This window comes from Podarcis gaigeae, assembly GCF_964106915.1.
Source record: "Podarcis gaigeae genome assembly, chromosome: 16".
NCBI lineage: Eukaryota > Metazoa > Chordata > Lepidosauria > Squamata > Lacertidae > Podarcis > Podarcis gaigeae.
Window position 1 is genome coordinate 9,950,296 of NC_139693.1, and position 25,282 is coordinate 9,975,577.

General features: G+C 48.1%; 1 protein-coding gene and 1 long non-coding RNA gene across 10 annotated transcripts in view; one reads left to right on the forward strand and one right to left on the reverse strand.

The window, feature by feature from the left end:
- Positions 1–13,521, reverse strand: part of MUC1 (mucin 1, cell surface associated) — a 36,740-nt gene extending 23,219 nt beyond the window's left edge. For 2 of the 9 annotated variants that reach the window (XM_083715581.1, XM_083715578.1), the window contains exons 1-6: positions 13,155–13,513; positions 6,464–7,173; positions 4,293–4,369; positions 2,015–2,148; positions 601–791; positions 146–219 (exon numbers count right to left, since the gene is read on the reverse strand). In XM_083715581.1, coding sequence (XP_083571707.1) covers positions 146–219; positions 601–791; positions 2,015–2,148; positions 4,293–4,369; positions 6,464–7,173; positions 13,155–13,215 — 1,247 coding nt within the window. In that variant the 5' untranslated portion in view covers positions 13,216–13,513. Of the gene's footprint in view, positions 1–145; positions 220–600; positions 792–2,014; positions 2,149–4,292; positions 4,370–6,463; positions 7,174–13,154 lie in introns of all 9 variants that reach the window. The other 7 variants (XM_083715577.1, XM_083715576.1, XM_083715580.1 and 4 more) reach the window with 7 other exon arrangements.
- LOC310833555 lies at positions 13,272–20,362 on the forward strand. Its single transcript, XR_014558787.1, has 3 exons — positions 13,272–13,341; positions 16,072–16,207; positions 19,393–20,362. It is a non-coding gene; the product is annotated as an uncharacterized lncRNA (long non-coding RNA).
- The last annotated feature ends 4,920 nt before the right edge of the window (positions 20,363–25,282 follow it).

The following is a 25,282-nucleotide window of genomic DNA, read 5'->3' on the forward strand; positions in this document are numbered from 1 at the left end:
GGGCCATCTATTCCACCCCCCTGCAGTGGAGTCATGTACATGCTTAGCAGAAACACAGAGAGACACAGGAAGCTGCCCTAGACTCAGCTGGACCCACGAACCACCTAGCTCAGGTGGGTGCCCTCATTTAATCCCCCTTCCGTACCTGAAAGAATTCACCGTGTATCCTAGATATTTCCCCTCATCAGAGCATCCTGTGCAGTTGAAAACGTCCTCATACTGCGGAAAGAAAAGGGTAGTACGAATGTTGTATTATGCTATTAACTCTTTTTCTGAGGCTTGTGACTTGGCTGGGATTAAGTCAGCCTTCTCACTTTCTGTTTGCCCCACCCCACCCCACAGGAAAAGAAAGGCACAGAGGAGAATGTGTGGGGCAGAGGGACGAGGGGGAATTGAAGACTGCATATAGGGGCTGACAATCCCCAGGAAACTGCGTCACAAACCTGGAAGCCCCATAGCTCTGCAGTGGCACAGAGATATCTGCCCCATTCTTTACAGATGAGCAGGCCCCAGCCCACACCCGGACTGAGAGGCTGGGGGGGCAGCATTCCCTCCCCTGCGCCCCCTACCCCAGGGGGGTGGAAAGGCCAAAGAACTTACCATCTTCTCGATTCTCTTAGTCAAGTTGAGGTATGCTTCGGAGGACGAATTTGACAAGTCCTCAGTATAATTCATTGTGATGTGGTAAGTGATGATGAACATTTTCTCTGTGGGGGGCTTAGGTGCGGGTGTCTTTGAGCTGGTGCTAGTCGTGGTGGGAGAAGGCGGTGTTGGCATTTCCTGCTTGGTCACTGAGGTGAAAGGAAAATATCTCATTAGGACCCCTCCCTGAAGGAAGAGATTTGTGGGGGAGGAAGAAGAGGCAGGCCTGCTGCCCTGCTCAGGGATTGGGCCTAGAGGTGCTCAAGCTTGGGTTGGAGTCTTACTTTCAGAATCACGGGAAGCCCCCTTCTTTGCATTTGTCCCACTCCCAGCCCTTTTCAGTTCCATTGATCTCCATCCCCATACACAGTCACCTGCGGGGGTTATTGAAGTTTGAGCATCTCTTTCTGCTCTTTCTATGGGCACCACCTGAGCAGGAAGCAGGTCAATGGGGCGAGAGGGGTCCTCCAGCTGGAGCAGGAGGAGCCCCCGGAAGGAGACCCGGAAGCTGCCTCTACAGTCAAGCATTCCAGCCCACCATCACCCCGCAATGGAAGGAATGTGTAGGTAGGAATGGGTTTTTCGGGTGGGAGTCCCCTCCATGTCCATTTACTCCTCTCCCTTTGGGAAGGAATGGGAAATCTGTCGGGAAGACCCATAGCTCACTGGGTAGATCATCTGTGGTAAAAGTAGTTGGATTCTGGAACCTCACTACATGCCTCTTCCTGTGTACCCACCATATGTTTAAATGCATGGGATATCTGCAAGGATCCTGTGAAGCGGTTTGTTAAGGATGCTGGGAATCATGGCTCTGTGAGCGCTCAAACACTGTTCCTAGGATACTTGGGGGCAAGCTGAAATGGGCGGCATGCAGCTGTTGCGTCCTGTCCTCACATGGCTTGCTGCTTGCTTAATGGGACATTTCATCCTCTCCTCCCTCCCCGCCCAAGTGAACCCTGTGTCCTCTCCAGATCTGCTCCAGAGGTTTGAGGGGAACCCCCAGAGCAGTTTCATGAGGGGTGTGGTGAGAGGAGAGCGTCCCCCTGTGCAGAGAGAAATCCTTGTGCCAATAGATGGAGAGGTTTAGTGCTACTTTGGTGTCCAACCAAAGGGCCATAAATATTTGGTGTGTTTGATGCCTGAGCGTCATGCTCTTGTTTTGCATAATGCAATCTGCGGTGTGCATATTAATCTACAGAAATCATCCCAGTTTCAGTACAGAGGGCCGGAAACCTGCCTAGACTTCCAGGAAGGGAATTCTGTGCCTAGAGATGCATGAGGGGCTCTGAGTCTTGTGTCGCAGACACAGCCTGAGGGATGCTTTGCTTTAGTAGCCAGCCCCCCCCCCCCCGTTCATCCTTCAGCCCTTCACCTTCAATCTGAGTCAGGTTGAGACCCTGCCATTGGTCTTCTGTTGTGTTGCTCAGAGCAGTTCTGATCACTTCGGTGGAAACATCTGCGCTTTTCTCGAAGCGTAGCGTTGTATCTGCCACCACTGAGCCATTTCTGTACGTTGGAAAGGGAAAAGAGAAGTGTTGGCGGATCTGGAACTGCAGCTTGACAGCCCCACACTCCCATCACTCAGCAGAAGAGCAACTGCTTTGAATGCAGAAGGTCCTCAGTTTAAATCTCTGGCTTTGCCAGGGAACGCAGCCAGAGAGGATTGTTTTTTGCCTGAGCATAAATTGGCATGAAATCAGAATTGTAGAGGTAGAAGGGACCTCAAGGGCCTTTTATTCCTTCCCCCTGCAGTGGAGGAACATGCATGCTTTGCAGAAACAGAGGAAAAGAAGAAGTTGCTATATGGTGAGCTGCACCATTGGTCCACCCAGTTCAGTATCATCTGCACTGACTGGAAGCAGCTCTCCAGGGTTTTAGACCGGGGGTCTTTCCCAGCCTTACCTGGAGAAGCTGGGGGTTGATCCTGGGACCTTCTGCATGCCAAGCAGATCCTCTGCCACTGAGCATTCTGCATTCTGGCCCTGGAATGTAGTGCTTGGCTGTGTTGAGCACGCCAAGGCACTTCAATGTTGTACAACGTTTTGTGGAAATACATCTTCAGTGCCTGGCCCGAAAGAAACAACCCTGAAAGACTTTCAGTAGTGGAACTTGCTGATTCAGAAACTGTTTCACCCCTCTTTGTTAGGGTTATTGTGGAGAGTGCCACCTATCAACAATGCTGTGGCCGTGGATTTACTGCACATTGGCATGGGGTTGCACTAGGTGACTTTTCAGTTCCCTCGCATCACTATGATTTGTACCGGTGGTGGTGCAGAGAATTCATATTCAAAGTGGAAATGTTGGATTTGAAATGTGGCCGTCCAAATGGGAGTGGAGAAACTGTATGTTTCAGACCAAATTGTGTACGAGTGGGTGTACACAGATGCCACATCCAATGAATTTTGAGCTGAAATTATTCCATGGCATGTTTGTATATCAAGAAGCATGATTAATGTAAGAAAATAAAGACACAACAGGTCTTTGTCTCTTATATACAGAATGGCTCAAGACCACAGTATCTCAAGGATTGCCTCTTCCCATAGGAACCAACCTGGACCCTTTGATCATCATCTGAGGCCCTTCCTCTGTGAGAGGTTGACTAGGCTTGTGGGATGTTTTCCCTAAGGAGGTTCACCTGGCACCTTCATTACATATATTTAAGCTCCAGGTAACAATATTCCTCTTCTCTTGGGCTTTTGGTTAATTAAACCATCTATCTCGCCTTTTAAATTTTTCTGTTGCTTTTGTTTGTTAGTATGTTATGTATTTTCTGTTGTTTTATATTGTAAACCACCCTGTAATCCTAGGAGGAAGGTACACAACTTATCTATCTATCTACCTATCTCTCCACATCATCCATTTACAGCAAACTTATACCACACTGAAGAGATGTAGATTCCCCCCAAAGAATCCTGGGAGTTGCAGGTTCTTAAGGGTGCCAAGAATTTTTAGGCGGCTCCTGTTTCCTTCCCAGAGCTCAAATTTCCAGTGTGGTTTAACAACCAATCCCTCTCCCCAAGAAAATCTGGGAATTGTAGCTCTGGGAGGAGAAAAGGGACTTCCAAACAGCTCTCAGGACCTGCAACAAATTACAGCTCCCAGGATTCTGGGTGGCTTCCAACACATATAAAAATAATAATAAAACATCAAACATTAATAATAAAGCAATCTGATCCAATACAAAAAACTCAAAATAACTTTAAAATAAACAACTTGTATCAAATAAAGCAATATTCAAGAATTCATTCAAATCTAATAGTAAACAGTAAAATTAAATGTAATAATTAAACAGTTTACACTTGGTTGGCATTGGGACCCCTTTACTGCTCTTGCCTTCAATGAACAGAGCTACCAACCTAGCCCTGGCAGCTTGCTTTCATGTTTCCATGTGGCTGTGAAGTACTTTACAGGTAATTGGGCAACACTAAAGGATATTGAAGAGCATGGTGAAGGTATTTCTTAAGCTTTCAGCAGCAAGAGCTGTATTTTGCAGCACTACAGAAAGAGGACAAGCTGTTCTGAATGAGACCCTTGCAGTCAACGTAGGGTTGGGAGCAGGTGGGTGCAGTTAAGCTGCTCTTGTTTTTGTAAGAACCAGAAAACCCAACATGACACTTTTCACCAGCCCTCATTTAATCCACCTTCCATACCTGAATCCGTTCACAGTGAATCCAAGATATGTCCCATATTTAGCAGCGCACGTAGAGCAGTTGTAAATGTCATCATACTGTGGAAGAAAGGGGAGGTACACATTTTGTATTAGGAGATAAACTCAGTTTCTAGGGCCCAATCCTTGACTGGTTCTGCCCTCCCCTGTGATACAGAGTCACAGAGGGAAAAGTGTGGGGCAGCCATAGCTAGACGAGATTGCACTCAGGACTTCCGGGTTGGCGCCATCGCCGAATGGCGGACTCCCTCCGAGCTCCGGAGGGAGCCTGCTCGGCAGGGGCTGGGTTCTACCGCGCCGGCGACGCGGGGACCCTCAAAAACCATGGGCGCTGAAACCCATGGGCATGGTGACTCGGCGGGCACCGTTTGCGCCCCCCCGACCCGCGAAGGAGCCTTTTTAAAGGCTACGGAGCGGGTGACAGGGGGTGGTGGTGCTATGAGTCCTCCGCTTCCCCTGCCGAGCGAAGCCGCATGCCATTCGACGGAGAGCGCTGACTTCTTCCATTGAAAATTTGGACTTAAAAGAATAACCCGTGAGTAATTGGAACTTGGATTAAAAAGGGGGAAATTTTTTAAAAAAAATTCGGAGCGAGCGGGGGAGGTGCAAAAAGGAAGTCAACCTCCCCCCTGTTGTAGAGGAGTTAAAGCAAAGGATTAGACAACTAAGATCGAGCGCAACCTTATTTTGATAAAGTTATTAATTTCGCGATGGAAAATTATAAGACTGGGCTGGAGGAGAAAAGTGGAATGTGAATTAAAATGCAACACCCCCCCCCCCGGAACCCCGGGAGCGATCCGTGAGAGCGCCGGGAGAGGAGAAATAGAGGTTTTGACAGCTGTCAAAGGAGCTGTCAAAGCGGAAGAACAAAAAGAGAACTTTGTTACGACGACTTTGCCGGTTACATTTGTTACAAATTGGATATAAATTGTTTAAAACAAGGAATAACAAGTTACTTTGACTGTTGGGTGTGATCTGGAAGGAAACTGAGTTACTATAATCCCTCTAGAGGAGCTGTGGGACACTACAAGTATTGCTGGCATGGAATTTGAATAGGACTTTTTATCTCCTGGGAAACTGCAGAAATGGAACACTATTTTGTCTACAGAGGTCTATACACTAAAGGAGACAATAGATTTATCTATTGAAGAATGGAAGGGACTTGACGTAATGTTTTGTTCCTGAATAACAAAGCCTCTGCAGAGGAATTAGAAGCCTTTGGAATTAGAACATTTGTGCAGGAGAGCAGGGGGAAAAAAGGAGGAGAGAGATCAACAAGAACAACAAGAATAATAAGAACTGGACAAAGTTGGAAGTGGGAACATTTGGGACATCCAGATTTGAAAGGTCTAAAGAAATAAAATTGGAGTTTTTACTCTTAAACACAAAGATCTGGATGGAAAAAATGGACCTTTTTGAGACAGACTCCTTCCAAGATTGGACATTCGAAACTAAAGATGACCAAAAGACGGCAAAGACTATTAAAAAGACGGCAAAGCGGACTGGTGAAGGACTATGGCTTAGATGTGGGAGCTCCAGGACGACAGTAGACATTGATGGACATTGGGAACGCAACCGGGAAAGGGGGGAGGGAAATTTGGAATCCAAAGGGTGTTAAATTATATCTTATTCTTTTTTCTATTTTCTTTATTCTAATCTGTATTGCATATTAAAGAGGGGAACTCGTGGAAGGGAACAGGTCGATTTTAGGGGATGGGAAAATATTTTTAAATTGGGTCAATGATAATAAGTTTAAAACTTGGGGTAAGTATTTGCTGAATTTATTTGAAAGAATTGGAATACAAGAGGGGGAGGGGAGGGGAAGTCCTGGAAAGATGCCAATGAAAATAAGATTTTAAATTTGGATGTTTTTCTTTTTCTGTTATATTTGAAAATCTTTAATAAATATTATTTAAAAAAAAGAGAGATTGCACTCAGAAAGGGGTTTACAGTCACCATTAAGCCAAGGTCTAGAGGGACCTTAGATGCAGCTCCCCGACTCCTTCATAGCTCCGGGGAAGGGGAGAGATACCTGCCTTACTCTTTACAGATGAGCAGGCCCCACCCCTTCACCATACTGAGAGGCTGGGGGGGCAACATTCCCCCTCCCCTGTGCCCCCTCCCCCAGGGGGGTGGAAAGGTTGTAAAACTTACCATCTTCCTGATTCTCGCCTTCAGGTTCTGGTACGCTTCGGAGGACCGATTCTTTAAGTCCTCAGTAAAATCCATTGCAATGTGGTAAGTGATATTGAAATTCGTTAAAGGGGGGTCAGTCGGGGCTGCTGTTGGGGTGGTCCCAGGTGGGGAAGTTGATGTGGAACTTTGGGGTTCTCCTGAGGATGTGGAGGTTTCTGTGGATTCCTCTGTAGAGGCGGTGGAGGTTTCCGTCTCATGGGATTTTGTGGTTCCCTCAAAGGTGGTTGCTGTTGTGGAGGATTCTGTAGGGGATGTTATTGGTGGGGTTCCAGTTGTGGAAGTTGCTGTGGAACTTTGGGGTTCTCCTGAGGATGTGGGGGTTTCCGTGGATCCCTCTGTAGAGGCGCTGAAGATTTCTGTCACATGGGATTTTGTGGTTCCCTCAAAGGTGGTTGCTGTTGTGGAGGATTCTGTAGGGGATGTTATTAGTGGGGTTCCAGTTGTGGAAGTTGCTGTGGAACTTTGGGGTTCTCCTGAGGATGTGGGGGTTTCTGTGGATCCCTTTGGGGAAGGGGAGGGGTTTTCTGTCCCTTGAGAGTTCATGGTTTCCTCACCGGTGGTTGGTCCTGTGGAGGAATCTTCTGTTGAAGAGGTTTCAGACGTGGTTGCCGGTGGGGAAGTTATTGTTGAGGGTTCAGAGTCGGAGGTTTCTGTGGCGGTCGAGATCACTGGGAAGATAGCAAAGAATCCCATTAATGACCCACTTTGGGGAAACACCTGAATGATTTGTGGCTGGTGAAGAAGAGGCCTTCCTGTTGTTCCTGTACCCATTTCCTAGACACATGTCCCAACCTATCAGGGATCACACATGAAATGCACTTAGGTGTAAAACAGGGATGGGGAGCCTGGACACTGTTATACTCCAACTCCCATCAGCCCCTGCAGCCAGCATGGCCAGTGGTCAGGGATGGTGGGAGGTTGTAGACATTCTGGAGTGCCACAGGTTCCACTTGGCTAGGATGGCACATTCAAAAGAACGGTTTTGGGTAATCAGTCTATTTTTCTAACGCTGGACTGCTTCCAAAAATCCTGAGGAAAATACCAGCTGTGTATAGTCACCAGGCCAGCTGCCTCTTTGATAGGCGCAGGGAAACTTAAAATACTAGGCAACGAGTGAGCATGTGCAGCCAAGTCCAGTCCAAACTGTAAGGGATCTCAAGGGCAGGGAGATATGACATAGGCAAGGAAGAGTGACATCTCTTTATTGATCTCTGCCCTGTGCTTGCTTCTGTAGGAGACTGGCAGATGGCATGCACAAAAACAGCCGCGTGTGGCCAGCATCATCCTGGAGCCTTCCCCATCCGCTGTGAGTCTGGAAGTGGCGTTATTTATCCAAAGAGCATTCAACCCATGAGTTTTGCTCCAAAAATCCTTCTGCTTTTAACATGCCTGGCCAGGCCTTAAGAACTTAAGAAGAGCCCTGCTGGATCAGGCAGAAAGAGACCATCTTGTCTGGTGTCCTGTTCTCATGGTGGCCAACCAGATGGGAACCCCACAAGTAGGACCAGAGTGCAACAGCAACTCTCCGCAGTTGCAGTTCCCAGCTGACTGGTATTCAGAAGCACATTGCCTCTGGCAGTGGAGGAAGATGGCCTTGAAATGGCAGGGGTAGTTTTCTTTTTAGAGGACACAACAAACAGTCCAGGTTTGGACTGTTCTCTGTTCTTTTATTTAGTTCTGTCCCTTAAAAAAATACTAATTTAATGAACACCTTCCTAAAATGGACACTGCAACGAAATGCTGCAGCGCAGAGTACTCCCTGGGTGAGCCATCCATGACCCTCTTCCAGGATACACTATTTCTGTGGATGGGAAACTGTTGGGACGCCATCCATCTCCCATCAGGCCCAAGCAGCATGGCCAGTGGTCAGGGATGATGGGATTTGGGAAACTGGAGGCTCTACAGGTTTCTTACTGGTGGTAAAAATACAAAGGCAGCCAAGGTGATACCCTCCAGGTGTCAGGCTCCAGTTCTCATAACCCCCATGCTGGCAGCTGGGGATGCTGGGAGTTGTAGTCCAGCAGCATCAGTTGCATAGCTCAGTTGATTAGAGCATGGTGCTGATAACGCCAAAGTTGCAGGTTCGATCCCTGTAAGGGACAGCTGCGTATTCTTGCATTGCAGGGAGTTGGATTAGATCAGGGGTAGTCAGCCTTTTTATACCTACCGCCCACTAATGCATCTTTTCTCATATTCGTGATGATCTGTTATGTCTTATTACGTTGTTGCTATTTATTGCTTGTGAACCTCTTTGAGATTCACTCGATTGAAAAGTGGCCTAGAGATACAACAAATCAAATAAAAGATTGGAAAAATGAGAACTCTACATTCTTGAAGAACTGCAAATTTCAAAAGACTCTGGGTTTCGGTTTGCCAATTACTGTGGAAAGTGCAAATTACAAAACTTCACTTTTGAATGCAAACTGAATTTGCATTGCTTAGCCTTAGCATGCAGAATGTCCCACATTGTTGTTGAATAAAAGGTAAAGGGACCCCTGACCATTAGGTCCAGTCGTGGCCGACTCTGGGGTTGCGGCGCTCATCTCACTTTACTGGCCGAGGAAGCCTGGGTACAGCTTCTGGGTCATGTGGCCAGCATGACTAAGCCGCTTCTGGCGAACCAGAGCAGCGTACAGAAACGGCATTTACCTTCCCGCTGGAGCGGTACCTATTTATCTACTTGCACTTTGACGTGCTTTCGAACTGCTAGGTTGGCAGGAGTGTTGTTGAATAGGGTGTCCCTATAAACAAAAAAAATTCCTTCCAGTAGCACCTTAAAGACCAACTAAGTCAGTTCTTGGTATGAGCTTTCGTGTGCATGCACACTTATTCAGATACCTTTTTGTTTTGACTATGGCAGACCAACACGGCTACCTATCTGTAACAGGGTGTCCCTATTTTCACCATAGAAATGTTGGAAGATATGCAAGACCCCCCAGTCTAAAGCCCTGGAGAGAGGCTGCCAGTCTGTGTTGACAGGGCTGAGCCAGATGAACCCACGGTCTGAATCAGCCTCCTGGGCCTTTGTCATTCCCCCTTTCCTCCCCCACACAAAGAATGCTGGATTTTTGGGGTTTTAAAAAAATCTTCATCCAGTATCACTCCGAGAGGAAAACAATCATGGTGACAGGCTTTCAGCAGGAAGTTTAAGGGGCATGCACTGATTGGAAATGCAGGACGATGTCTGCCCCGAAACTTTTGCAGGCATAAAAAACAGGACAGAAAACAGGGTCACGCATAAAGAGGCGGAGCTAGCTGCTCTGGCACCTGAAGTGTCGCACATGGCGACAGGGTGAGTGTCCCGGGGGGCACAACGGCCAACGCAAGACCCCCATGGCAGGCTGCTTCCTGGATGGGGGGGGCCTGCGCTGCTTTGCCAATAGCCTTCCTCCCTTCCCACTTCTTTTTGACAGCTCAGGGGAGGCTCCCCCCGCCCACGAAGCAGCCCAGGTGTCATCATGGAGGGGGATGACATATGCATGCTGGGTCGGTCCGCCCCGGGTGTCATCACTGAGGGGGGTGACATTCGTTCCACCCGCCCGCGACTCCCAAGCCTCCCCTGAGCTGTCAAAACAAAGGGGGGAGGAGGGAAGGCCTCCAGCAAGGCGGTGCAGCTCCCCCCTCCCCCGACAGCTCAGGGTAGGCTTGGGAGTCGCGGGTGGGCGGCACGTCGAATGTCACCCCCCTCAGCGATGACACCTGGGGCGGACCACCCCCACTGCCCCCTTCCTCCGCCCCTGCACGCATAACGGCCCTGGTGATCATCATGAATGCACAAAAAATGACACCTGTAGGGGGCACTAGGGAGGCTCTGAAGAAAGCAGTGGGAAGGGGAAATCTCCCCACAGCCCCACAAAAAGCAGCCTTTGCTTTTTCCTTAGTTGAAGTATTACAGCCCTAATAGACAACCAGCTGGTAGAGCTTCCACGTCCAGGAGTACTGTACCAGAGGAAAGCTTGTTTGTCTTAACAAGGTTTGTTATTGACACACTCCCACATCACACTCCCAGTTTGGGTTGAGTCAGAATTTGTTTCTCCCCCTCCTCTAAAGGGAGGACTGTTCTCCTTATCGAAAAGCCTTCCTCCTCCTCGCAGCAGGAAAATCTGTTTGGTTTTGGGATCGGTCTGATTTACAGCCCTTCCTTCTCTTTTCTCAGGTGTCCCCATAGACATCCCTGCACTCCTGCTTTTTCATTAATCTACAGTGTGTGTGTGTTTAAAAATGGATGGAAGTCCACATTTAGATATGATTGAAATGCATTTTTCTATTAAATATACGTTGGGTTGCCTCCAAGTAGATTCCGCCTAACGTTGCCATATTTTAAAGAGCAAAAAAGAAGACGTATTTGCTGACTTCCACTTTTAACTATGGATCACTATGACAACTCTACCCATGAAAAAGGGGATGTGTCCTGGAAAAAGAGGACATATGGCAACCCTAATTTTCTCACACTAGACATGTTTAAATTAACCAACCTAAGTCATTCCTGTTTATTAACTTTAATGGGCTTACTCTGATTAGGATTTAGCACTGGCTACAACCATCTCAACTTCCACATTTCTAAATACATTTTCTTTCCAAATAGCATTTTTAAATGACTCTTTTTTTAGCCGAAACCTGCATGCCCACATTCAGGGAAGTGCGAAACTCGATGGATCGCTATGTTCCGCTCCTCTCGTGCCTTAGGGATGTGCATTAGAGCTGGCAAACACCCATAGCTCAGGAGCAGAGTATTTACTTTGCATGCAGAAGGACCCAAGTTCCCGGCATTGGCTGGGAATCTCTCCTGCCTGAAACCCTGGAGAACTGCTGCCAGTCAGTGTAGGCATTGCTGAGCTAGATGGTACGAGGCAGCTTCATATGTTCCTGTTTAAAAGCAGCCGTTTGTTCAAAACCATGAGGACTAGAATCATACTATTATATTTAAAAGAAGGGCTCCAGGGCAGCGGCAGAGCACATGCTTTGCCTGCGGAACACCCCATATTTAATCTTCAGGTAGGGCTGGAAATCTCTCCTGCCTACAAACCTGGAGAGCTGCTGCCAGCCCGTGTAGGCAACACCAAGCTAGAAAGACCTGCTTCCTAAGATCAAATTCCTTAAGGAACCCTAATTATGCCTCCATATATATATATATATATATATATATGAGTAAAAAACCCCGCCTAACCTAAGCAACAAAGAGACACTTTAAAGCGTTGGCACCTGAAGGCCAACAGATTTATTGTAGGATCAGTTTTCCTGGAAAAGAGGCCAATACTTTAAAAGGCCTCTGCCCACTCTCCCATGCCCCTGATTTGTTTTCCTTTCATCTACATTCCTGTGCTCAGGAACGATAACAAATGAGCTGGAGATTAAAGTGATCTCCTTACAAAACTGGACCCTCTCCAGATCTCATTTTTAAAAAATTGTACGTTTATGATTATGTTGGTACAGGGCTGTTATACGGGATTCCACTCCCAGTCCCGGCTGCACCTGGAAGAGTTTCTGAGCAGACAGACTGCTTCATTCCCCCATTTGTACACATCCTGTAACTTCACCTGCTGAAATCCTGCAACTTTTTATACCACAAATGTCTGCATTTATTTTATTGGTGGAATAGCTCAGTCGGTAGAGCACGAGGCTCTTAATCTCTCTCTCTTTTTATATGAGGCTCTTAATCTCAGGGCCATGGGTTTCAGCCTCACATTGGGCAAGAGATTCCTGCGTTGCAGGGGGTTGGACTAGATGACCCTCGGGGTCCCTTCCAACTCTAGGATTTCGTGATTCTGCCTAGGGCCCCTCTGGACACCAATCCCATGTTAACCAGGAAGGGCTGAAGACACTTAGAGGCCCCAAGCACTGAAATGATTATGTGCCCCCTCACCATATGCGGTTCAAAATACAAACAATGCTAAACCGTAAAATAAAATCTGCAAAATGACGCAAAACAAAACACAGATTTACGATCTGATTTCCTCGCAGTATTTCGATCACTGGTAGTAGGACACCCCCCTGGTTTTGTGGGGAATAAGTAATCAAAAGAAAGCAAAAAAAATGCAGAAAAGAGAGGGAAGGAAATGTAAAGAAGTCCAACCAAGTCTTGATTTTTCCTGTGGTGACTTCTTCAAATGTCAAATTCTTCCCCCCCAAAAAAATTCCTCCTTTTCTGAGGTGCCCCTGATTTGCTGGTGCCCTAAGTAACCCAGCACTGCTCCCAGCACGGGGGCAAGCATTGCAAAACAACTAAGCAGAATGATGTCCGGACAGCCCAGTATAAATCCACAGCTAATGAATTATTATTGCGGCAATGACATGTAGCAGGATACATCCACCGAAACACCCCCCCCCCAGCCTGAAGGAGCCTCAGGTCTTAACCTCGAGGACTCCACAACATCCAGCCCACCTCCACAGAGAAAGAGCATGCCGTTCCCTAGAATAACGACTCTCCTTCCTTCCACCTTCTCCAGCCACACCCGTCTGCCATTCTCCCTTTCCACACACCTGCTAAAGGTGCCCAACACCCCTTTGTTATCACCTTGCCTGACAAAAGTCCAGCACAAGATTTGCCACGGGGTTTTGCCCCTGCCCGACAATATCTGTGGGGCTGATCACCCTCCCCATTCGCCTCCCCCCCCGAAGCTCCAAGCCACCCACTTTGCCATCTGCTCACCTGGGCACAATGCCAGGAGCATCAAGGCCAGGGCGACCGTCTGCAGGATATTCCGTTCCATGGCGAGGATCCGGGGATGTGGGGTGGACAGGTGTCCGAGGCACACTTCCTCACGGGCTTTTGTAAACTCCCAAGGCAGGTCGACCGAGCAGCAGGGCGATCAGGGATTGCCAGCGAGCGCCTCCAGGTAAGAATTTATAGCCGAAGCACCTGAGCACAGGTAAGGGGCGGGGAGGAAGGCCACCTCCCACAGGACTGGCTGGGCTGAGCACTCAGAAGGAAACACGGGCCCCTGGGGAGCTGTTTCCTTGAAGAGAGAAAAGGCTGCTCCTTTCCTGCCTCACCTGTTTTCGCACTGGGGAAGGGAAGGTTTGCTTTCAATTTAGGGATGCCTTGTGGGGGAGTCATAGGGGAGCTAAAATACGGGAGAGGTCAAGAGCTGCAGCACGCTGGGAGCTTAATTTGAATACTAAAGCGACCCTGGAAAGTGTTAGATCCCAATTCCATGTCATTATTCTAGAATAGAAAGGGACATAGATCAGTGGGAGAGCATCTGTTTTGCATGTTGAAGTTTCAATCCCAGGGAGGGCTAGGGATGCCTGAATGCCTGAATACCTGTGGTTAGCTAGATGTCCCCGTGGTCCTGCTATAAGTCAGCTTTAAATCAACCCTCTTCTCCGTACCTTGAGGACTAGAATATTGCTTTATTTTAAGGGGGAAGTCCAGAGCATTTGCCTGAAATCCCGGAGAGGCTGCTGCCAGTCAGTGTAGAAAACACCTAGCTGGATGGACCAGTGGTCTAACAGGGTAGAAAGAAGTTTCCTGTATTCCTAATGGGTGAGGGAGAATTCCAGCTCTGTTCTTATTTAAAGCAGAGTTCTCAATTCATACTTCCCAAAACAACAGGTGAACCAAAATACAGTCTTCCGTCGGAATTCACACTTCTCTTGAAGCGCCGTTCCCCAGCCAAGTAATGTGTGCAAAGAATGTACATGCTAGGGTAAAGTGTGCGTAAGAATGTATATCTTTGTGAAAATACAGTGGTACCTCGGGTTACAGACGCTTCAGGTTACAGACGCTTCAGGTTACAGACTCCGCTAATCCAGAAATAGTACCTCGGTTTAAGAACTTTGCTTCAGGATGAGAACAGAAATTGTGCGACAACGGCACGGCAGCAGCACGAGGCCCCATTAGCTAAAGTGGTGCTTCAGGTTAAGAACGGACCTCCAGAACAAATTAAGTTCTTAACCCGAGGTACCACTGTAACACACGAAAGTGCATAGGAGAACCCGGGATCTCTGTGAGGAGAATAGGTGTGTCTCCCAGCCACCCTCAGCACCCTTAACTCACTACAGTTCCCATGGTTCTTGGGGGAATCCATGACAGTATAAAAAAGATGTATCACCTTTTAGAAGAAGAAGAAGCGTTTGGATTTGATATCCCGCCTTTCACTCCCTTTAAGGAGTCTCAAAGCGGCTAACATTCTCCTTTCCCTCCCTCCCTCCCTCCCAACAAACACTCTGTGAGGTGAGTGGGGCTGAGAGACTTCAGAGAAGTGTGACTGGCCCAAGGTCACCCAGCAGCTGCATGTGGAGGAGCGGGGAATTGAACCCGGTTCCCCAGATTATGAGACTACCGCTCTTAACCACTACACCACACTGGTTCTTTTAATGTCTGCTGTGGATGTGGCAAGCAAGACCCAGGTACAAGGGTGGGTGGGGATCACAAAAGCAACTTTGGAGCGGGGAGGGGGGGATCCTATGGGTGGGTGGGGCGGGAAGCCTCAAAAGAGCTCAACCAGGAGAGTTGATCCTACTCAGTGGACATGAAGTGCTGGCTGGCTGTTGGAGGGGGCAGGTGTCCGGGAATGGAAAACCAAGAGGGAAGGGAAACTCAATGGAGTATCCTGGAAAAGGGCACGTCCAGCTGGACTCCAACCAGGCAAGCAAGAGCTGAAGTAGACAGTCAAAGTTCAAGAGCTTAGTCCAGCCAGGCAGAGAGCAGGTTAACAACCAATCCCTCTTCGCGGGAAACCGAGAACTGTAAATATGAGGTGGAGGTGGGGTTTCCTAACAACTCTCAGCACCTGTAACAAATGACAGTGGTACCTCGGGTTAAGAACCCCACTACCCCTATATTTTATTCAAATTGGCACCCCTGATTGCTGTTAAGGGTGCTTAGAGTTGTTCAGAAGTCCCTGTTCCACACTCAGAGCTACAATTTGCTGAGTGGTTTTAACCAGGGCTTTTCTTAGCCAGAAATCACCAGAACTCAGTTCTGGCACCTCTCAGGTGGGCACCATTGCCATTATAAGAGAACATGGGGGGTTTCATTATGACTTCTGGCACCTCTTTTTCTCAAAAAAATAGCACTGGTTTTAACAGTCAATCTTTCTTCAAAGGAAACTCCTGAGAACTGCAGCCCTGTGAGGGGAAGGAGGGGTCTCCTAACAACTGTCAGCACCTTTAGCAAACTACAGTGGTACCTTGGGTTAAGTACTTAACTTGTTCCGGAGGTCCCTACTTAACCTGAAACTGTTCTTAACCTGAAGCACCACTTTAGCTAATGGGGCCTCCTGCTGCTGCCACGCCGCCGGAGCACAATTTCTGTTCTCATCCCGAAGCAAAGTTCTTAACCTGAAGCACTATTTCTTGGTTAGCGGAGCCTGTAACCTGAAGCGTATGTAACCCGAGGTACCACTGTACAGCTCCCAGGCTTCTTTGGGAGCCATTTAAAGCATATCGTAGCGCTTTAAATGTATGGAATGAACGTGTCCTGAGAGAAACTGAAACTGATAGATTCATCCATCTCGAAAGGTTTTTTTTGGCATGCCACCCTTTTCATTAGGCCTGACAAGCCAAGGAGGAAACCCCGTTCTCTCTCTTTCTCTTTCTCCCTCTCTCTCTCCCCCCATTAGGTCACCACCCCTGTTTGCTAAGAGGGAGAGGAGGAGGATGCCAGAGCGGGTGGAGCTGGTGACATCACTGTCGCCACGGAGGGCGTAACCAGGGAAGGGATGCTGTTGCCAGGGTACCTTGGATTAAAGCAAAGAGGTGCCTCAGGCCTGCAGAGCAGGTTTAGCAGACAGGGAATCAAACCCACCCGAAAACACACTGGTTGTCTATTGCTTCTTGATGGGAACTGAACCCATGGTGTTGAATTGGATCTGCAACAGGCTGTCGTCACATTAAACAGTTCTTGTTTTTTATTATTCACATTTGCTTGCCTGTTTCCCCTCCCCAAGCATTTCGACCCAGACCCTCCAGGAGGAGGAGGAGGAGGAGTTTGGATTTGATATCCCACCTTTCACTCCCTTTAAGGAGTCTCAAAGCGGCTAACATTCTCCTTTCCCTTCCTCCCCCACAACAAACACTCTGTGGGGTGAGTGGGGCTGAGAGACTTCGGAGAAGTGTGACTGGCCCAAGGTCACCCAGCAGCTGCAGGTGCAGGAGCGGGGAATCGAACCCGGTTCCCCAGATTACGAGTCCACCGCTCTTAACCACTACACCACACTGGCTCTCAGGACAGTTTCTGTAAATCCAGGACTATTCCTGGAGAAAAGGGACAGTTGGAGGGTCTGAATTTTGCATTCCCGCCAAGCATGAAAATAGGTTCCAAGGTTCCCACAACCCCTCCAACAAAGCTTTGGGCTTTAAAGAGCGGGTTTTTGAGGTGAAATCTCCAAAGCAAAAAATAAATAAAAGGCCACTCAGACGCAGAGCTTTCAATGGCGGACTGTTCCTTGAAAGAGGAAAGGTGAGTGTGGCTAAGCCCTCAGTTACAAAACAACCACGGGGGCACACAGAACATTTGACGCACCCTGAAAGGTCAGCAAAATGAAAAGGACTGAATCTTAAAGAGAGATGGGCCAACAAAAATGTTTACCGTCTGCGGTATCTCATTTCATTGTAGAAGGGATTAACGTAAGGACCTGCTGGATCACGCCCAAAGGCCCAGCTAGTCCATCATCCTGTCCTATCATCCTGTCCTCACAGCAGCCAATCAGATTCCACAGGCCGGTCGTGGAAGCAGCAGCCATCCCTCACCGCTACAGACCCTCCAAGTGTCCCTATTTTCCAGGGACAGACCCGGATTTACAGAAGCTGTCCTAGTTTCCAATTTGATACTGGAATGTCCAGCTTTTCCTTAGGACATCTGTTTTCTTTGGAGAAATGTTGGAGTGTATGAGGTTATGCAACCCCTGAGCCAAGGAGATAAGAAACTATGAAACCTTTATGATATCTGTATAGGGAAGTTCTTTTAAATGTTTAATGTTTTATTATGTTTTAATATTTGTTTGAAGTTACCCAGAGTGGCTGGCGCAACCCAGTCAGATGGGTGGGGTATTATTATTATTATTGACTAGGGCGTCCCTATTTTCATCGGAGAAATGTTGGAGGGTATGTCGTTACCCATAAGAACAGCAGAAGTGGCTTCCTAGATCAGCCCAAAGGCCAAGCTAGTGATCCATGTTCATATTAGGAGAAGTTAGCACTGAAACGCTGACGGATCTTCATTTTGCTTTAAAAAGCAAAATCCCACAAACCTCTGCTGCAACGTGGAGAACTGAATATGAGATTGGGAAAAATAGAAAACCTGAAACAGACAGATTTGCCCATCCCTTGTGAACTTCTCTAATCTCCCTTTAAGGCAACCATCCTCTAAGCCATGGGTAGGCAAACTAGGGCTGGGGGCCGGATCTGGCCCAATCGCCTCTTAAATCCGGCCCGCGGACGGTCCGTGAATCAGCATGTTTTTACACAAGTAGAATGTGTCCTTTTATTTAAAATGCATCACTGGGTTATTTGTGGGGCATAGGAATTTGTTCATTATTTTTTTAAAAAAATACAGTCTGGCCCCCCACAAGGTCTGAGGGACAGCGGACCGGCCCCCTGCTGAAAAGGTTTGCTGACTAAGCTAAGAAGAAGAAGAAGAATTTTATTATTTGTACCCCACCCATCTGACTGGGTTGCCCCAGCCACTCAGGGTGGCTGCCAACAAATATAAAAGCATAATAAAACATCAAGCATACGTCTAGTACCATATTTTGTTCCCCTGACTGTTGGCTTTTTGAAGGCATATTCCCAGCTGCAGTTTGAAATGGGATTACACCCCTGTAACATTTGGAGCAACAGATAAATCATATTTGAAAGTATGCCAGAGATGCAAAAAGCACAGTGGAACATAAAAATGGAAGAGGGGCCTGTTGGATTAGCCTAGTGGCCCATCTCGTCCACATCCTGTTCTCACCATGGCCAGCCAACAGGAATCCCTAAAGCAGGACCTGAGCCCGGCAGCAACTCTCCCCAGCTGCAGTTTCCAGCAACTGGTATTCAGAGGCACAATGTCTTTAACCAGGCATAGGCAAGCTCCGGCCCTACAGATGTTTGGGACTACAATTCCCATCATGCCTAGCTAACAGGACCAGTGGTCAGGGATGATGGTAATTGTAGTCCGAAACATCTGGAGGGCTGGAGTTTGCCTATGCCTGCTAACAATTGCTGCAATTATCCTATGTGGTTGACCTGTAGTTTTGCACTAAAATACTGGAAGATTTTGCTCTGACAGTCAAAGCAAAAATATCAAAGTAGGAAGTTCCCTTGGATCGATTATGATTATGATTATTCCACCCAATACCTGCAGGTCTCAGGGTGGCTCACAACTCAAAGTTACAGTATACAAAGTATACAGTAATACAAAATACATAATAAAAATAAATAAAGCATTACTGAAGTACATGTCACCTATCATAAACAGAATATAAGGAAGTTACATCTTATCTGTAAACACCTGCAAGAATGTTACGGGCTCAAAACTGGAAAGTTGCATCACTCCCTTATTGGAATAAATGGCTTCATAAAGTATTGGACTTGGCTATAATGGCAAAAGTAGCATCTAAAAGTAAGAATGGCAAGTGGCTATAGAAACCGCCTTGAGATCTACGGATGAAGCATGGTATACAAATAATAATAATAATAATAATAATAATAATAATAATAATAATACTGAAGAAACTGGTGGGCTCTTACACAATATTGCCAAAAAAATTATTGCCTCCTGTGAAAGCAAATTCCAGTGGGATTTATTTTCTTGCAGAATACCATGAGCAGGAATAACTTCTTCTGGAACAGCTTTCTTGATTGTTCTTATAATTGTCAAATGATTGAATTGAAAAGAAATGAAATGGGATGCTGGACTCAGTAGGATTTTTCATTTTCTGCCCTTTCTGTTTGGCCAGCAGGGGAAATGATCCTGGTCTCCGTTTTGGAAACATCTTCATTAACCTCCGTTGGTCTTGGGAACTGCGCTGCAGCCCTGCAGGTAAGATGTGTCAATTCCACACTCTTTATCACTCCCAGCCCAAACAACCAAGGGCTGCATGTGTGTCTGACCCTGACAGAGGGGGTTAAGGTGATGGGATCTCAAAAGTCAGAACTGGAGACTGCAAGGGCCTCTCTGTACGTTGATAAGCAGAGTACAGCTTGCTGTTTGTAGGTTGCTTTAGTTCAGTGTGGTTTTGTTCCAATGTCCAAGCCTTGCCGAGACTCTTTCCCCATTGCCTTGCGTCTCCGGGAGCTGCTGAATGTTGCAATGTGATAGCCTTCGCCCTCATTGCAGCCAGGGCATTGCTCTAATCCCAAATTGCAACAGGGACCCCCACACACCCTCCAAATGTCCCAGTTTAGGGATGCCCTTTGTATTCTTTGCTGGAACCAGAGCCGTCTTTCCCATAGGGCTTAGTGGTGCATTGCGCCAGGGTGCTGGCCTCTCAGGGGCGCCCAGTGAGTGGGGGAGCTGCGCGGCTTTGCCAGTGGCCTCCCCTTTCCCCGCACACCTGCCAGCTGCGCCCCGTCAACCATATGGCTGGTGGGCATGCAGCTTCCTTCCCAAGCCTCCGTGAGAGGAGAGCAATCCCTGCAGAGAGCCAGTGTGGTGTAGTGGTTAAGAGCGGTGGACTCGTAATCTGGTGAACCGGGTTCGCTTCCCCGCTCCTCCACATGCAGCTGCTGGGTGACCTTGGGCTAGTCACACTTCTCTGAAGTCTCTCAGCCCCACTCACCTCACAGAGTGTTTGTTGTGGGGGAGGAAGGGAAAGGAGAATGTTAGCCGCTTTGAGACTCCTTTGGGTAGTGATAAAGCGGGATATCAAACCCAAACTCTTCTTCTTCTTCTTCTTCTTCTTCTTCTTCTTCTTCTTCTTCTTCTTCTTCTTCGGATGGAAGCTGCACCCCCCCAACCATATGGCTGGCCGACATGCAGCTTCCCTCCCAACCTCTGGGGGATTGCTCTCCTGCAGCAGCATGGGGGAGAGTCTCCCCCCCCATGGCTGGCAATGTGCAGCTTCGCCCCACCCATCCATGGTAATTTGGGGGTGCAGGGCAGATATTTGCACCCCGGCACCACATCTGCTGGAACCTAAATCACAACAGGAGACTCCTATGTGCTTCAAATCTCCCATCTTACCAGGGAAACACCCTGTTTTCTGTGCCTCGCAACAGGGGACTCTTATGTCCTCTTGGGTTTCATGTTACAGAGGCAAGGGAACGCTGAATGTGGTCAGACATGCACTCTGGGCTTTAAGAAAGCCAATTTCAAAAAAGCTTAAGGAACTACAGTGGTACCTTGGGTTACATACGCTTCAGGTTACAGATTCCGCTAACCCAGAAATAGTATCTCGGGTTAAGAACTTTGCTTCAGGATGAGAACAGAAATCGTGCTCCGGCGGCACAGCGGCAGCAGGAGGCCCCATTAGCTAAAGTGGTGCTTCAGGTTAAGAACAGTTTCAGGTTAAGAACGGACCTCCAGAACGAATTAAGTACATAACCAGAGGTACCACTGTACAGGGTGAGAACCCATGGTCAGAAATACTCCAAAGAGAAGGGAGCCCAAGATGGAGGGGAGTTTCTTAAAGGTGAAATATTGAAGTCACAAATGCAGACAATTCCAACAAGAAATAAAAGTGGGAGGCATCTAAGGAAACCGGTGTGGCTGCATAAGGAGCTTACAGACTGGCTGAGATTTAAGAAGGGCATGTCTGCCCCACCCCCATGCCCCACCACTGCCCAGCCATGAAAATCTGAGCTATAAACATAATTATGGACTAATGTAATTTTATGGAGTGGGGAGGAATTGTCTTGGAAGAGTGTCATAAAACCTGTATGCCTTCGTACCATTGCTTATTTCCTGCAAGTTCCTGTCTCTTTGCAAGGGATGGGGGAGAAATTTAATTTAGTTTGCATTTAAATGCAAACCTGCTTAAGTCGTACTTTTTGACACAAGATGCGAACCGCAATGCAGCCCCTATTCGAAATCCGCACTCCTCAGAAATTTTGCAGCGCAGTTCTCCAGCCGAGTAATGCATATGAAGATGAATATGTTAGGAGACAACATGCATGTATTAGTTGATTTTTTAAAAAATATCTTAATGAATATAACCTACAAAATGCCATATATTATGCAGAAATGTCTTTGCTAAAAAGGGGGGGGGGGTTATCGGGCACAATGGAACTCAAGGTACTTATGAATTTTCATGAGGATTTTTTAATTGCAAATTTATAGGTGTTGATGTTTATTCTTCCAGGCAGTACAAGTCTCTTGGCTGCTATAAAGGCACACAAAATCCTTTTTCATTCTTCTGCCGTTAATCCCCACCCTACAGGAATATAAATTAAAAGTACAGCAAGTATAAAAGGATCTCACTGGTACAAAACTGATACGACTTCATGAGGACTTTTTAAAAAATTAATGAATGTGATGGGAAACTAGAACTAGGACAAAAATGGGAAATGGATAAGGGCAGGTCTACTTGACCTGATGCAAATGTTTGTGCATGAATACCAAGACACTGCAGGGCCAACAGCTTCCCACATCACAACCTGGGGAGGTTGCAGTCCCCTTTGTTTAAATGTACAAATTCACATCTTTATCTGAGATTCCTGGAGTCCTCCTTCATGCAGCAGAGAGCTAAACTATGGAACTCACTTCCACAGGAGGCAGTGATACAGTGGCGTTGCAAGGGGGGGCGGTGTGCCCCAGGTTCCATGTTTGGGAGGGTGACAAAAAGGCACCCCGCGGCGTGCTTGCCCTGCCACCCGGGCACGACGGCCCAAGCAGCCACTGCGCCACCGCAGCTACATATGGAGGATCCTCCATTCGCGGCTGCAGCCGTGAGCAGAGGATCCCACCTCCGTCCGTATGGCATTTGGGTGCCGCTGGTGGCAAACCGCTACATACAACGCATGTGTGGTGTCGCACGCATGCGCTGTGCATAGTGACGCCACACATTCACTGTACTGGCGCTGCCCGTGAGCCGTATGGATGGCGGTGGGATCCCTCCGCCGCCGGCAGGAGCCACTTATGGCGAGCCGGGATGGGAAGCTCCCGCTTTGCCGCTTTACATCGAGCCAAGGAGGGAGCACCCCGGCAAAGCGGCATAGCTCCCCCCTTCCCCCAACGGCTCGGGGTACAGTGGTGCCTCGCAAGACGAAATTAATCCGTTCCGTGAGGCTCTTCGTATAGCGGTTTTTTCGTCTTGCGAAGCAAGACCATTGATAGCTTAGCGGATTAGCGCTATTAGCATTTTAGCGGCTTTTAGCGGCTTATCAGCTTAGCGGATCAGCTGATAAGCGGCTTAGCTGCTTAGAAAAAGGGGGGGGAAGGGGGAAAAAACCGCAGGAAATCGCAAGACATTTTCGTCTTGCGAAGCAAGCCCATAGGGAAATTCGTTTTGCGAAGCGCATCCAAAACGGAAAACCCTTTCATCTAGCATGTTTTCCGTCTTGCGAGGGGTTCGTCTTGCGGGGCACCACTGTACTTGGGAATCGCGGGGGTGGGGTGCAGAGGCGTAGGAAGGGGGGCCGGACATTCGCCGCCCACCTGTGATTCCCAAGCCTATCCCGAGCTGTCGATGTGGGTGCGGGGTAACAAAAAGATTTCTGCACCGGGTACCACCTGGGCTTGCTACGCCACTGCAGTGATAACCACCAGCTAGGGTGGCTTAAAGAGGACTGGACAAATTCATGGAGGAAGAAGTTATTGATGGCCAGAGGCAGTAATGCTTTCCAGTACCAGTTCCTGGAAAACGCAGGAGGGCAGAGGGCTTTTGTCTTCGAATCCTGCTTGCGGTTTTCCCACAGGCATCTGGCTGGCCACTGTGAGAATGGGATGTTGGACTAGATGGGCCTGATCCAGCAAACACTTTTTATGTCCTTATGGAAGTGTTTCACTGCTGCTGGACGAGGGCAGCAATGACCATGTTGGGCTGAGGGTGGCCTGGCACTGACAACCTCTATCTGTCCTCGGGGGACCTTGCCCAAAAGGTGCCCCTCTAAATCGTGCCCAGATTTGCCACCTAGGGCAAAGCTCTCAGGCCGCCTCATGGCTGGACGGCCCTTATTTGCTCATCCAGCCTCTACGGAGCATACAAAAAGGGTACATTTGTGGGAGGGGGGAGGTTATTGTTCACGTGACGCAGTAGCTACTTATAGCATTGCTGGGAACAGGAGGTGTAAAATGTCTTTCATGGCTTTGTGGCCGGCACGCCCCACGGAAGAATTTTGGACACTTTCTCTACTTCCTTATCACCTAGATAAAATATCTGTGTGGCTTTGTATAGCTGTTGCCACACCTTGATAGAATTTTCTACTGGGCTACCAGTAACCATCCACCCTCCGCTCTGTTCAGAATTTCAAAGCAACGTCCCTTCTCAGGTAACTGAATTGGTCCAGCACCCAATCAAAAAGCCTCTTCCTTTGCATCGGGGTGGGGGAATCTTTTTGCAAAGCTGCATCCCATGCTGGACAGCCCTCCTGAGAGCTGCATCAAATGCAAACTTTTCTCTTTGTACGGTAGGCCACATAGCGCTCTCTGCCCTGCATCCTGGCAAGCGAAGTGGCACGATCGGGGTTTAGAGGCACATTCCAGCCAGGCAGGAACACTCAAGGAGGATGAAAAGCAGGGCTGGTGAAGGGTGTGGCCTGGGGAGAATCCTGAGGGCCAGGTGGAAAGGCCTGGAGGCCCCTCACCCCTTTCTCGCACCAACTGTACGATGGCCAATGATGACATGTGAAATATACTCGGAGTCGAGAGTGGATTTCATGCTCTTTATTCAGCTCATAGTGGTGAGGAGGAATGAAAGTCCCTCCAAAGTATCTGCTTTATATACATTATTTACACAATGGGATGTACGTGATTGGCTAATTCTGGAATTCTCCTGTAGGCCAATCAGGTATTGGATTCACTTCCATCTGGAGCTGGATTGGGTGGCTCCTGCAGACCAATCATACTGCTGCATTCTGAATCCTATTGTTCTAGGACCAATCAGACTGCTGCATTCTGAATCCTATTGTTCTAGGACCAATCAGACTGCTGCCTTTTGGATCCTATTGTTCTAGGACCAATCAGACTGCTGCACTTTGGATCCTATTCAACTCAGTACATAACAACATGTAAGAACCAGGGGCATAGGAAGGGGTGTGTGGTGGGGGCGGTCTGCCCCAGGTGTCATCCCTGAGCGGGATGACAAAATCCCCCTGGTGGATCACGTCGCCGCGCTGGGATCGGCCCCCCCCTGGCGGATTGGCCAGCCCCATGGGTGGCTCGCCCTGCCCCCGGGTGCACGACATGTGTGCTGCTCAGGGTGTCCTAGCTCCGCCGCTGGCAAGAACCATACTTCCCACACCTCTATGGAAAAGGCAGCTTCTGGTGAGAAAACAGCATACCCTCCAAAATTCCTCAGATTAAAATAGTGACATTTCTCACTCCCCACCGACTGACCCTCCTCAACCCCCAATTTTTGCCCCCCCCCCGCTCCCTGCAGAACATTTCCTATCAGAAGATGGGCAAGTGCCACCGCCACTGCGCCAATGGGGCACAGCACAGACTCCCTCCACCGTCCTAGAGAAAGACCCGCTTAATCCCAGTATTAGTTAATTTTTTATTTCAGTAGATTTATACAAAGAAAAGCACACAGCAATACAGTGGTACCTCAGGTTAAGAACTTAATTCATTCTGGAGGTCCGTTCTTAACCTGAAACTGTTCTTAAACTGAGGTACCATTTTAATGGGGCCTCCTGCTGCTGTCGTGCGATTTCTGTTCTCGTCCTGAAGCAAAGTTCTTAACCCAAGGT